Genomic DNA, 12,539 nt, shown 5'->3' with positions numbered 1-12,539 from the left:
CTCCCTGCCCAGCAGGGAAGGGGGTTGGGGATCTCAGCTTGGGTGTGGAGGCAGTGGGAGGCAGCAGGGCAGTGAGTCCCTGGCCAGCTGTGACCCACACAGCCCTTGTGCCACCACACCATTGCCTCCATCCTGCAGCAGGGCAGTGAGTCCCTGGCCAGCTGTGACCCACACAGCCCTTGTCCTACCACATTGCCTCCATCCTGCACTCACTGCTTGGCAGCATAACCCTGATCCAACCCCACACTTCGTGTTCCTGACCCCCTGTGGTCTTTAGCATCCCCCCTCCACCAGCATCTTGGGTTTTGACCAGCCCTGCTCACACTGTCCTTGGGCTCCAGGTTGCAGCCAGCCTCTGGCTCCCTTTCCCAGCAGGCTGGTTCCCTTCCCCCTGTCCTCTCTCTGTCCTCCAGGTGATGGTCACGCAGGGGTGGGCAGGCTGCTCGCTGCTGCCTTGCTGCTGGGAGCCTCTGCAGCAGCTCCCCAGGAGCAGAAGCCTGGCTAGGAGCTGACACCAGTGGGAGGTCACAGCAGGGTTCTCCTGGTGGCATCTCTCCAGGCCAGGTTCCCTTTGCTGGGTTCAGAGATGTCAGCCTCCCTCCCTGCCCAGCCCACGTGTCCTGGGGGCTCCTGGTGCCCACCCAGGCTGGCTCCCTGTGCTCTGGAGGCACAGCTCAGACAACCGGGCAGCAGTCACTCCAGGATCTGTCCCTACACCCCAGTGGGAGCAGAGAGAGAGCATCCTTCCTCCTCAGCCACCTGGCCGTGGCGGTGAGGCTGGCAGCAGCGGTGCAGAGCTCCAGCGCCCTGCTGGCGGCAGGGAGCGAGCAGGGAGGGTGTGGGAGCCGGAGCAGGAGCCCAGGAGCTGATCCCCCTCTAGTGCCTCGCTCGGGCAAGCACAGCCAGGCTGCCGGGGCCGGCCTCCTGCGGGAGCCGCAGCGGCACAGCCCCAGGCTGGGTTTGAGCTCGGCGTCGTGGGCACAGCCTGTCCCACCGCCAGCTGTGCCCCACCACCCCCCCAGGCAGCTGCCCTGCAGCAGCAGCCTCCCACTGCCAGCTGGAGGGCAGGCTGAGAGAGGGTGATGGGGACACTGAGCCATGAGGGGGACACCAACCCCACCTCTGCTAGTGACATCCTGGCTGAGCCTGGCCCAGGCAGCTGCTTTGTTTGCCTCATCTGCTCCCTCCTGATGAGTGGAGGGTGATGTGCTCTTGTCACTCAGTCACAGGGTTGGTTTGCATCGGGAGAGACCTTTTAAGACCATCCAGCCCAACCTTAAACCCAACCTTGTCAGGTTGGTCACCACGTCTCCACAGCTTAGAAACCCCTCCAGGCATGGGAACTCCACCACTGCCCTGGGCAGCCTGGGCCAAGAAGAAATTGTTCCCCAATGTGCAACCTAAACCTCCCCTGGGGCAGCCTGAGAGCCTTTCCTCTCATGGTTTAGTAGTCAGGAGGTCCTGGGTGACAGCTTGGACTTGATGATCTCTGAGGTCTTTTCCAACCTGATTGATTCTGTGATTCTCTTGCTTGTTCCCTGGGAGAAGAGACCAACCCCACCTGGCTCCAGCCTCCTCTCAGGGAGTTGCAGAGAGCAGTGAGGTCTCCCTCAGCCTCCTCTTCTCCAGGCTGAACCCCCCCAGCTCCCTCAGCTGCTCCTCCCCAGCCCTGTTCTCCAGACCCTTCCCCAGCTTGGTTGCCCTGCTCTGGACCCTCTCCTGTGCTGTAACCATGCTCTGGGCCTGGCAGCTGAGATGTGTCCAGCTGAAGCTAGCTCTGGGTGCTGAGTTCAGCAGCTGCCCTTTGCTCTCTCATCCTCACAGCTCTGAGGGGGGAGGGAGGAGAGTTCTACCTCAATGGGAGGCTCTCCATCGACCCTCCGCGCCGCTTCGACGTCGCCGGCACAACCTTCCACTACAGGAGATCCCCAGAGGAGCCTGAGTCCCTGGAAGCCTTGGGCCCCACCAACATCACTCTCTTTGTCATGGTTGGTAACCTGGTGCCCTCACACCCACCCCTGGTATGGGGTCTGCTCTGGGCCAAGGAGCTCCTGCCATGACTGCCTGGGAACTGGAGCTACCCAACCCCTGCCACAGCTCCAGTCCTGCCCTGCTCTCCCTCAGCTCCAAACCATTCCCCCTGGGCTTGGCTCTAGATAGCCTTATGGAAAGTCCCCCTGCAGCCTTCCTGGAGGATCCCTTCAGGTACTGGAAGGCAGCTCTGGGGTCCCCCTGGAGTGCACAGCCCCAGTTCCTTCAGCCTGCCCTCACAGCAGAGCTGCTCCAGCCCTGGCAGCATCTCTGTGGCCTCCTCTGGCCTCTCTGCAGCAGCTCTGTGTCCTTCTCCTGCTGGGGACACCAGAGCTGGAGGCAGGATTGGAGGTGAGGTCTCAGCAGAGCAGAGTCAAGGGGCAGAATCCCCTCTGCTGCCCTGCTGCCCACCCTGCTCTGGCTGCAGCCCAGGGTCTCTGTCTCTGATGGTGCCACCTCCATGGCTGCACCACTGCCAGCACTGCTGGCTCCCACCTCAGTGGTGCAAGGGCCTGGAAAGGGAAGGTGAGGACACTTCAGCTGCCCTGGAGAGCATGCTGAGGCCATGGGGTGGTGACAGTCACCCTCATGATGGGCTTGGGTGGCACTGATGCCTGGGGGGGGTGGCACTGATCCTTGGGGGGTGGCACTGATGCCTGGGGGTGGCACTGATGCCTGGGGGGGTGGCACTGATGCCTTGGTGCTGCCTTTCTCCACAGGTCCTGGTGAGGACAGAGCTGCAGGGGATCCGCTACAAGTTCAATGCTCCTGTGGGGAGGGACAGCTCCAACCTCTACTCCTGGCACTACACCCCATGGACCAAGTGCTCTGTGCTGTGTGCAGGGGGTGAGCCTTGACCCCGTGCTGGCTGGAGAGGGGGGCAGGGAGGGGCCATATCTTCACTCCTGTGCCCCCCACATGCTGTGTCAGGGCCTTGTGGGGGGCAGCACATGGATGTCAGCAGCTGCTGTGCTCCAAAGGGGCACTCAGGCTTCTACATATTCCCACCCTGGGCTCAGCCACATGCAAGCTGGAGGCCATCAGTGTGATCCTGAGGGCAGAGGGGCAGGGCAAGCAACCTGGATCACAGATCACAGGATGTTAGGGGTTGGAAGGCACCTCTGGAGATCCTCCAGTCCAACCCCCCCTGCCAGAGCAGGACCACAGAATCCAGTACAGGTCAAAGCCTCCAGAGAAGGAGACTCCACAACCTCTCTGTTCTTCAGCTGGATCCCAGGTCTGGGTGGTAGAGGTGATGGAGGATGGCATGGCAGGCTTGAAATCCATTTACTTGTGGGATGCAGGACAGGTTTGCCCATCACAACAGCCCCTCTGGCCTTCAGAGCTACCTGCTGGGGAGATGAAACACCTCTGGTGCTTCCCTGCACCCCCTGGGCTGGCTCCCCTGGGGATGGACACAAAGGGTTGCACCATGTGTGAACCTGGCTGTGGGTGGTGGAGCTGGCATTCAGCACAGGCAGTTTCCAAAGCAAGAGCCACTGCCTGGTCTTGTGTAGGCTTCAGCAAGGTGTTGCCACCTCCTCTTCCACCTCCTTCCAGCAGTACTGCCCAGAAGGTGTCACAAGACCAAGGTTAGAAGAAGTTTATTCAGGGATAGGATCCTTGGAAGGCTTTGGCTGGATCCTGGATCCTCTGTCCTGGCTTGGTGAGCCTTCAGGCACCCCAACCATTTTGCTCTGGAGGGGCTAGAGCTGGAGGAGGCCTTGGTTACCTGAAGTGTGCAAAAGAATGGTTGTAAAGAAGTAGGCTCAGGCTTGCTGAGCTGCCCCCAGGGACAAGTGGCTGTCCCCACCGCTCGCCCACATGGGAGCAGGGCTGTGGGGCTCCCACTGCAGCCTGCCTCAGCACAGGACCCTCCTCTCTTTCCCCTCCCTTGCCTCTTTCTCTTGACAGGCAGCCAGGTCCAATCTGTGGTGTGCAAGAAAGCCTCTGATGGCTCAACTGTCCTCAACCACTTCTGCAGCCCCGAGACCAAGCTGCCGGAGCGGCAGCGGCCGTGCAACACCGAGCCCTGCCCCCCGGCGTGAGTGCCAGGGCAAGCCAGGGGGAGTCACACATCCCTGCCACAGGGGCAGCAGGCTGGGAGAGCTGCAGAAGAGAGCTTTGAGCAGCCTCCCAGTATCTGAAGGGGGCTCCAGGAGAGCTGGGGAGGGACTTGGGACAAGGGCTGGGAGTGCCAGGGAAGGGCAATGGCTTTGGGCTGGGAGAGAGGAGATGGAGACTGGAGAGGAGGAAGAAATTCTTGAGAGGCACTGGCACAGGTTGCCCAGGGAGGTTATGGATGAGGCTGGATGAAGCCTTGAGCAGCCTGGGCTGGTGGGAGGTGTCCCTGCCCACGGCAGGGGGCTGGAGCTGGCTGATCCTGAAGGTCTCTCTCGCTCCTCTCCCGACGGAGAAAGGGAGATGTAAAGGAACTCCACGATCCACCCAGAGCTACCTGGGAGAGCTGTGTTAGAGGAGTTATGGGGGCACCCCTGGAGCCCCCCTGCCTCTCAGAACGCTGCTGTTTTGCCTGCCTGCAGCTGGGTGATTGGGAACTGGTCTGAATGCAGCCGGAGCTGCAACGAGGGCGTCCGCAGCCGCAGCGTCCTCTGCCGGCGCAAGATCTCTGCCGCCGAGGAGAAGACCTTGGATGATGCTTCCTGCAGCCAGCCACGGCCCAAGGTGCTGGAGCCTTGCAACAACCAGACCTGCCCTCCAGAGTGGGTGGCTCTGGACTGGTCTGAGGTGAGTGCTCAGCGCTGGGCCTCCCCTGCAGCTCGGGAGGTCAGGGAGCAGGTGCTGGCTGCTGGCCTCGGAGAGCATCCTGTGGGAAAGTGCAGCTCTGGAGTGCTCAGCACAGCACAGGCAGAGACCTGCTGGAGCTGGGCCACAGCCATGAGCAGGGCTGAAAGCCCTCTGCTGTGAGGCCAGGCTGAGAGAGTTGGGGTTGTTCAGCCTGGAGAAGAGGAGGCTCCAGGGAGACCTCCTGGTGGCCTTTCAGTGCTGAAGAGGCTGAGCAGAAGGCTGGGGACAGAGTTTTGAGCAGGGCCTGTTGGGACAGGACAAGGGAGGATGGTTTGGAACTGAAAGAGGGAGATTGAGACTGGATGAAAGGAAGAAATTTGTGATGCTGAGGGTGGGGAGAGCCTTTCCCAGGTTGCCCAGAGGGGTGGGAACTGCCCCATCCCTGGCACCATCCCAGCTCAGGTTGTTTGGGGCTCTGAGCTACCTGCTCTGGTTGGGGCTGTCCCTGCTGAGTGCAGGGGGGTTGGACTGGGTGAGCTTCAGAGGTCCCTTCCAACCCACTCTGTGATTCTGATTCAACACTGTTCTGGTAGCTGAGGGTGGGAGCAGAGGTGGGGGAGGGCAGTGCTGCCTCTCTTTGCTCTACATCCTGACCAGCTGTGTCATGGAACAGTCACAGAACTGTCAGGGCTGGAAGGGACCTCAAGGCTCAGCCAGTCCCAACCCCCTGCCATGGGCAGGGACACCTCACACCACAGCAGGTTGCTCACAGCCACCTCCAGCCTGGCTGCAAACACCTCCAGGGCTGAGGCTTCCACCACCTCCCTGGGCAGCCTGTGCCAGGCTCTCACCACCCTGCTGGGGAAGAGCTTCTTCCTGACATCCCATCTGCATCTCCCCACTCCTGGCTTTGTGTCCTCTCCCTGCAGTGCACCCCCAGCTGTGGGCCAGGCTTCCGTCACCGCATCGTCCTCTGCAAGAGCGGCGACCTCGGGGCCCCCCTGCCCACCGCCCGCTGCAGCCAGGCCGCCAAGCCCCCCACCAGCATCCGCTGCAACCTGCGCCGCTGCCCCCCGCCCCGCTGGGTGCCTGGCGAGTGGGGAGAGGTAGGCACCGGCCTCCGAGGCGAGACCCTCCCTCACCTGCCCCTCCCTCACCTGCCCCTCCCTCACCTGCCCCTCCCTCAAATCCCAGCCCACAGCCAGCTTCCACCTGCCCGGCAGAGCCTCCTGGGGCCGCCGCAGCTGCCTGGGGAAGTGAGGACAGGGAGCAGGAGTTGAGCTGTGGGAGGGTAGGAGAGCTCTGCAGAGGGACATTGCCAGGCTGGGCAGGTGGGCAGAGGCCAAGGGCAGGAGATTGAACACAGCTAAGTGCCAGGTTCTACACATTGGCCACAACAACCCCAGGCAGTGCTGCAGGCTGGGGGCAGAGTGGCTGAGAGCAGCCAGGCAGAGAGGGACCTGGGGGTACTGATTGACAGCTGGCTGAACATGAGCCAGCAGTGTCCCCAGGGGGCCAAGAAGGCCTGCATCAGGAGCAGTGTGGCCAGCAGGAGCAGGGAGGTCATCGTGCCCTGTGCTCAGCACTGGAGTCCTGTGTCCAGTTCTGGGCCCCTCAGTTTAAGAAGGGACATCGAGACTCTTGAAGGTCCAGCCCAAGCTTTTGGGGACGTGAGGCCACAGTGCTCAGCCGAGGTGGTGAGGCCCAGGGCAGCTGCTGGGGAGGAGCAGCTGGGTGCAGAGCCCTTTGGCAGCTGGGTGCAGAGACTTTGAGCAGCTGGGTGCAGAGCCCTTTGGCAGCTGGGTGCAGAGCCCTTGAGCAGCTGGGTGCAGAGCCCTTGGGCAGCTGGGTGCAGAGCCCTTTGGCAGCTGGGTGCAGTGCCTTTGGCAGCTGGGTGCAGAGCCCTTGGGCAGCAGGGTGCAGAGCCCTTTGGCAGCTGGGTGCAGAGCCCTTTGGCAGCTGGGTGCAGTGCCTTTGGCAGCTGGGTGCAGAGCCCTTTGGCAGCTGGGTGCAGAGCCCCTTGAGCAGCTGGGTGCAGAGCCCTTTGGCAGCAGGATGCAGAGCCCTTTGGCAGCTGGGTGCAGAGCCCTTTGGCAGCTGGGTGCAGAGCCCTTGGGCAGCTGGGTGCAGAGCCCTTTGGCAGCTGGGTGCAGAGCCTTTGGCAGCTGGGTGCAGAGCCCTTTGGCAGCAGGATGCAGAGCCCTTTGGCAGCTGGGTGCAGAGCCCTTTGGCAGCTGGGTGCAGAGCCCTTGAGCAGCTGGGTGCAGAGCCAGAGCCCTTTGGCAGCTGGGTGCAGAGCCCTTTGGCAGCTGGGTGCAGAGTCCTTTGGCAGCTGGGTGCAGAGCCCTTTGGCAGCTGGGTGCAGAGCCCTTGAGCAGCTGGGTGCAGAGCCAGAGCCCTTTGGCAGCTGGGTGCAGAGCCCTTTGGCAGCTGGGTGCAGAGCCCTTGGGCAGCTGGGTGCAGAGCCCTTTGGCAGCAGGGTGCAGAGCCCTTTGGCAGCAGGGTGCAGAGCCCCTTGAGCAGCTGGGTGCAGAGCCCTTGGGCAGCTGGGTGCAGAGCCCTTTGGCAGCTGGGTGCAGAGCCCCTTGAGCAGCTGGGTGCAGAGCCCTTGGGCAGCTGGGTGCAGTGCCTTTGGCAGCTGGGTGCAGAGCCCTTTGGCAGCTGGGTGCAGAGCCCCTTGAGCAGCTGGGTGCAGAGCCCTTTGGCAGCAGTATGCAGAGCCCTTTGGCAGCTGGGTGCAGAGCCCTTGGGCAGCTGGGTGCAGAGCCCTTTGGCAGCTGGGTGCAGAGCCCTTTGGCAGCAGGGTGCAGAGCCCCTTGAGCAGCTGGGTGCAGAGCCCTTGGGCAGCTGGGTGCAGAGCCCTTTGGCAGCTGGGTGCAGAGCCCCTTGAGCAGCTGGGTGCAGAGCCCTTGGGCAGCTGGGTGCAGTGCCTTTGGCAGCTGGGTGCAGAGCCCTTTGGCAGCTGGGTGCAGAGCCCTTTGGCAGCTGGGTGCAGAGCCCCTTGAGCAGCTGGGTGCAGAGCCCTTTGGCAGCAGGATGCAGAGCCCTTTGGCAGCTGGGTGCAGAGCCCTTGGGCAGCTGGGTGCAGAGCCCTTTGGCAGCTGGGTGCAGAGCCCCTTGAGCAGCTGGGTGCAGAGCCCTTTGGCAGCAGGGTGCAGAGCCTTTGGCAGCTGGGTGCAGAGCCCTTTGGCAGCAGGGTGCAGAGCCTTTGGCAGCAGGGTGCAGAGCCCTTTGGCAGCAGGGTGCAGAGCCCTTTGGCAGCTGGGTGCAGAGCCCTTTGGCAGCTGGGTGCAGAGCCCTTGGGCAGCAGGGTGCAGAGCGTTTGGCAGCTGGGTGCAGAGCCCTTTGGCAGCTGGGTGCAGAGCCCTTGGGCAGCTGGGTGCAGAGCCCTTGGGCAGCTGGGTGCAGAGCCCCTTGAGCAGCTGGGTGCAGAGCCCTTGGGCAGCTGGGTGCAGAGCCCTTGGGCAGCTGGGTGCAGAGCCCTTGGGCAGCTGGGTGCAGAGCCCTTTGGCAGCAGGGTGCAGAGCCCTTGGGCAGCAGGATGCAGAGCCCTTTGGCAGCAGGGTGCAGAGCCCTTGGGCAGCTGGGTGCAGAGCCCTTGGGCAGCTGGGTGCAGAGCCCTTGGGCAGCTGGGTGCAGAGCCCTTTGGCAGCAGGGTGCAGAGCCTTTGGCAGCTGGGTGCAGAGCCTTTGGCAGCTGGGTGCAGAGCGTTTGGCAGCTGGGTGCAGAGCCCTTGGGCAGCTGGGTGCAGAGCCCTTTGGCAGCAGGGTGCAGAGCCTTTGGCAGCTGGGTGCAGAGCCCTTGGGCAGCTGGGTGCAGAGCCCTTTGGCAGCTGGGTGCAGAGCCCTTGGGCAGCTGGGTGCAGAGCCCTTTGGCAGCAGGGTGCAGAGCCCTTGGGCAGCAGGATGCAGAGCCCTTTGGCAGCAGGGTGCAGAGCCCTTGGGCAGCTGGGTGCAGAGCCCTTTGGCAGCAGGATGCAGAGCCCTTGGGCAGCAGGGTGCAGAGCCCTTGGGCAGCTGGTGCAGCTGGCTGTGCCCTCTCCCACCGCCGGCGGCCGCTGCAGGTCGGTGCTGTGCTGTCTCCCGCAGTGCTCTGCGCAGTGTGGCCTCGGCCAGCAGCGGAGATCCGTCCAGTGCCTGGCTCACACCGGGCAGCCGTCCAGCGACTGCCTGGAGACCCTGCAGCCCCCCAGCATGCAGCAGTGCGAGACCAAGTGTGAATCAGGACCTACAGACAACCCTGAAGGTGAGGTGGGGGGGGCAGGTGGGGGCATGCAGCACTGCCGTGGGGCTGCGTGGCACAGGGGTGCCAGAGCTGCACGGGCAAGGCTCTCCTGGGGACTACTGATGCTGTCCCCTCTGGTCCCAGACCCAGCTGGCATGGTGTGACCCTGCTGAATGAGGTGGCAACATCTCTGTGAGGAGCAAAGGCTGAGAGCCCTGAGGCTGCTGAGCCTGGAGAGGAGCAGCCCCAGAGGGGATCTGAGCAATGCTCAGCAAGGGCTGGAGGGTGGGGGGCAAGAGGCTGGGGCCTGACTCTTCCCAGAGGTGCAAGGAGACTGGAAAAGGGGCAGCAGGAACAAACTGGAAGCCAGGAGGTTCTATGAGGAGAAACTTGTGGGTTTGAAGAGTCCCAGATCCCTGCAGCAGGCTGCCCAGAGGGGTTGTGGAGTCTCCTCCTCTGCAGAGCTTCCACCCCCCCCCAGCCATTGTGCTCCTGGGTATTGTGCTGTGGGTGCCCTGCTGGAGCTGGGTGAGCTCCAGAGGTCCCTTCCAGCCATGCTGGGGTTGTGTGAACTGCACCTTGACAGAGAGAGGCTTTCAGCAGTGAGTTTCTCAGCAGCTTCTCCAGCCTGGCTGCACCTTGCTGCTCCCTGGCCAGGAGCTCCCCCCGCCAGGAGCTGAGCTGTCAGGGTGCAAACCCAGCTTGGGTGGGCAAGGAGGAGAAGTCCCTCGGCCCCTGGGGCAGCTGTAACCCTTCCTTCCCTCTGTGCCCCCCTTGCAGAGTGCAAAGATGTGAACAAGGTGGCCTACTGCCCACTGGTGCTGAAGTTCAAGTTCTGCAGCAGGACCTACTTCCGACAGATGTGCTGTAAAACCTGCCAGGGGCACTAGGGGCAGTGCCACCCCCGTGGGAAAACTGGAAGGCAGAAGCTACACCAGAGGGCTCACCCGGCCATGCCCTCCCTCTCCGCCTCGGGCATCCCCCCTGGCCCCACCACAGACACTGGTTGTGCTTCCAGGGGGAGCTGGTGGCGCCCCCGAGCCCCCTCCCCCCCAGACCCAGCACCCTTTGACACCCCTCCCCCTCCCCACCCCCAGCTTCACAGGAGCAGGTTCCCAGCTCAGCTGCTGCCAGCTGCCCTGGAGACCACCAGAGTGCAGGCTGGCAGAGGCCAGGGGAGGGGTGGTGGCAGGGGGGAAGCTGGGCAGAGCGTGGCAGCAGGGGCAGGACCTGAAATCCTGAAGTTGTTATTTATTAGTAGAGGAAGCCAGGTCCTGCAGGGGCTGAGAGCCACCAGGGAGGCACCACTTGCCCCCCCCTGCCTCCCCCTGCCCCGTGCCCACCTCCCAAGGGCACAGGGGGGCATCGTGGGGGCATCCCCAGGGGAGGCCAAGGGGCTGCTGCCCTTCCCTCGGGGATCCCAGGGGAGACAGGGAGGAGGCTGCAGGTGCCACAGGTGCCAAGGGTGGCCTCTGGCTGCTGGCTGAAGAGGAGCTGCTGTGGGGCTGGGGCAGCAGGAGCTGGGTGCCCTTGGTTTGCTCCCTGGCACCTTGGGCCCTGGAGTGGGGCGCAGGGAGCAGGTGCCCCAGCCAGCAGGGGAGGTGACACCGGTCTGGCTGGGAGGGGGTCACTCAAGCTCTGCTTTGCCTGGGGTCTGCCCTTACTCCCCCTGGCAGCCCTGCTCCCTCTCCTCACCAGAACTCAGCCCAGAGACACCTCCAGGCAGAGCTGAGGTGCAGGCTGAGGGGTGCTCAAGGCTGGGGTCCCCTCATGGGTGCTCAGGGCACGCTGGGCTGCAGGGAGCACAGGAGGATGTGGGTCACAGTGTCCCCACGGCTGAGCCATGGCTCAGGACCAGTTTGCCTGGTGCTGGTGGGGCCCTCCCCAGCGAAGGCCACAGCCTGCAGGGCTGCCTGGCCTCCAAAGGTGCTTTACTTCCAAAGGTGCTTTGCCTCCAGACGGTGCTGTGCCTCCCGGGGCAGGGGGGTGCTGGTCCCGGTGCCACCTCTGCCCCAAGGAGACCTCCAGGGATGGGAACAGAGCAGGCTTGGGCTTCCTCCAGGTCACCTGCTGGCCACACCTGTGGGCCAGGACACATCTTCTCCATGGGGCAGCACAGCCTGCAGGGGAGCCCTGGCTGTCAGCTCCCCACAGCCTGCTTGGCTGTGCTCCTCCTGAGCATTCCCAAGCTTCTCTGCATCACCAAGATGGAGAATCTTGCCCAAAGCCCTGCTGGGTTCCCCCTGGGTGGGGGGGAGCTCATCCCTAGGGTGCAGGGAGGTGGAGAACCCTCTGTCCCTCCAGCAGACCTCTCCACCCTGCCAGCCCTCCCCCAGCTGTGTTGCCTTCCCCCTCCCCCCCTCTCACCAGCCCCAGCACAGCTGCCCTGGTGCTCAGCATAAACCAAACCCCTTCTGGCTGTCGAGTGGGACCTTGCTGTGTGTCCTTGCTGGGGCCATGCTCCAGGCTGAGGTTGTGGGGAGGGGAGGGGATGGGGATGTCCTCACCTTGTTATCTAGATAGCTATATCATGACCAATGTTTAACTTACTAACTCTGAGGAGGAGCGACGTAAACGCCAGCATCTATAATAAAGGAGTAGCTACCACCCCAGCTGCACCTCCTGCTCCCACTCCTCTGCCTCAGGAAGCCAGCCTCAGCCACCTCACTTCACACAGCAGAGTCTCTCACACACACACAGAGCACAGCTGGTTGGAAGAGACCTTCAGGATCATCCACTCCAAGCCCTGAGCTACACCAAACCACAGCCCTAAGGGCCAGGTCCACACAGTGCTCAGTGCTGGAGCACCCCCGGGGGTGGTGACTCCACCACTGCCCCTTGCAGACCATCCCAGAGCCTGGGAACCCTTCCAGAGAACCTTTCCAGTGTTTGGGAACCCTTACAGAGAACCCTTTCAACGTTTGAGAACCCTTTCAATGTTTGGGAGCCCTTCCAGAGAACCTTTCCAGTGCCTGGGAACCCCTCTGGGGCCTGAGCACCCCCAGGGGTGGTGACTCCACCACTGCCCCTTGCAGACCACTCCAGAGCCTGGAAACCCTTCCAGAGAACCTTTCCAATGTTTGGGAACCCTTCCAGAGAACCTTTCCAGTGTTTGGGAACCCTTCCAGAGAACCTTTCCAGTGCCTGGGAACCCTTTTTGTGCCTGAGCACCCCCAGGGGTGGTGGCTCCACCACTGCCCCTTGCAGACCATTCCAGTCTCTGGGAACTCATTCAGTGAAGAAATGTTTCCTGCTATCCAGCCTGGAGCTCCCCTGGCACAGCCTGGGAGCAGTCCCTCCAGTCCTGCTGCCCCCTGCCAGGACCTCCCAAGGAGCTCCTTTTGACTGCACCACCTCCTAGTGAGGTTGGAGCTCCCTTGGGGCCCCTTCCAGCCTGGCATTCTGTGCTGGCATGGAGCTGGGCAGCCCCACACAGCTCCTGGTGCTGCTGCTGAAGGAGGGGGTTGAGGGGCAGGGGTGCTTCTCCCTGCAGCCTGAGCGACCAGAGAAGGTTGGAGCTGCCCCAGAGCTGCTGC

General features: G+C 63.1%; 1 protein-coding gene across 1 annotated transcript in view; it reads left to right on the top strand.

Annotated features, from left to right (window-relative positions):
* The window catches only part of ADAMTS10 (ADAM metallopeptidase with thrombospondin type 1 motif 10), a 53,099-nt gene extending 41,484 nt beyond the window's left edge, over window positions 1-11,615 (top strand). Inside the window, exons 19-25 of the mRNA XM_068165085.1 lie at window positions 1,825-1,988; window positions 2,751-2,877; window positions 3,946-4,075; window positions 4,575-4,779; window positions 5,709-5,885; window positions 8,868-9,024; window positions 9,784-11,615. Of these exons, the coding sequence (XP_068021186.1) occupies window positions 1,825-1,988; window positions 2,751-2,877; window positions 3,946-4,075; window positions 4,575-4,779; window positions 5,709-5,885; window positions 8,868-9,024; window positions 9,784-9,893 (1,070 nt within the window). The 3' untranslated portion in view covers window positions 9,894-11,615. The remainder of the gene's footprint in view (window positions 1-1,824; window positions 1,989-2,750; window positions 2,878-3,945; window positions 4,076-4,574; window positions 4,780-5,708; window positions 5,886-8,867; window positions 9,025-9,783) is intronic.
* The last annotated feature ends 924 nt before the right edge of the window (window positions 11,616-12,539 follow it).

Source organism: Melanerpes formicivorus, unplaced genomic scaffold (genome assembly GCF_026170545.1).
Source record: "Melanerpes formicivorus ecotype bairdi unplaced genomic scaffold, bMelFor1.0.p_v2 SCAF_83, whole genome shotgun sequence".
In the NCBI taxonomy this organism is placed as follows: domain Eukaryota; kingdom Metazoa; phylum Chordata; class Aves; order Piciformes; family Picidae; genus Melanerpes; species Melanerpes formicivorus.
Note: the sequence above shows the minus strand (reverse complement) of the source record. Positions and strands in the feature narration are given on the sequence as shown.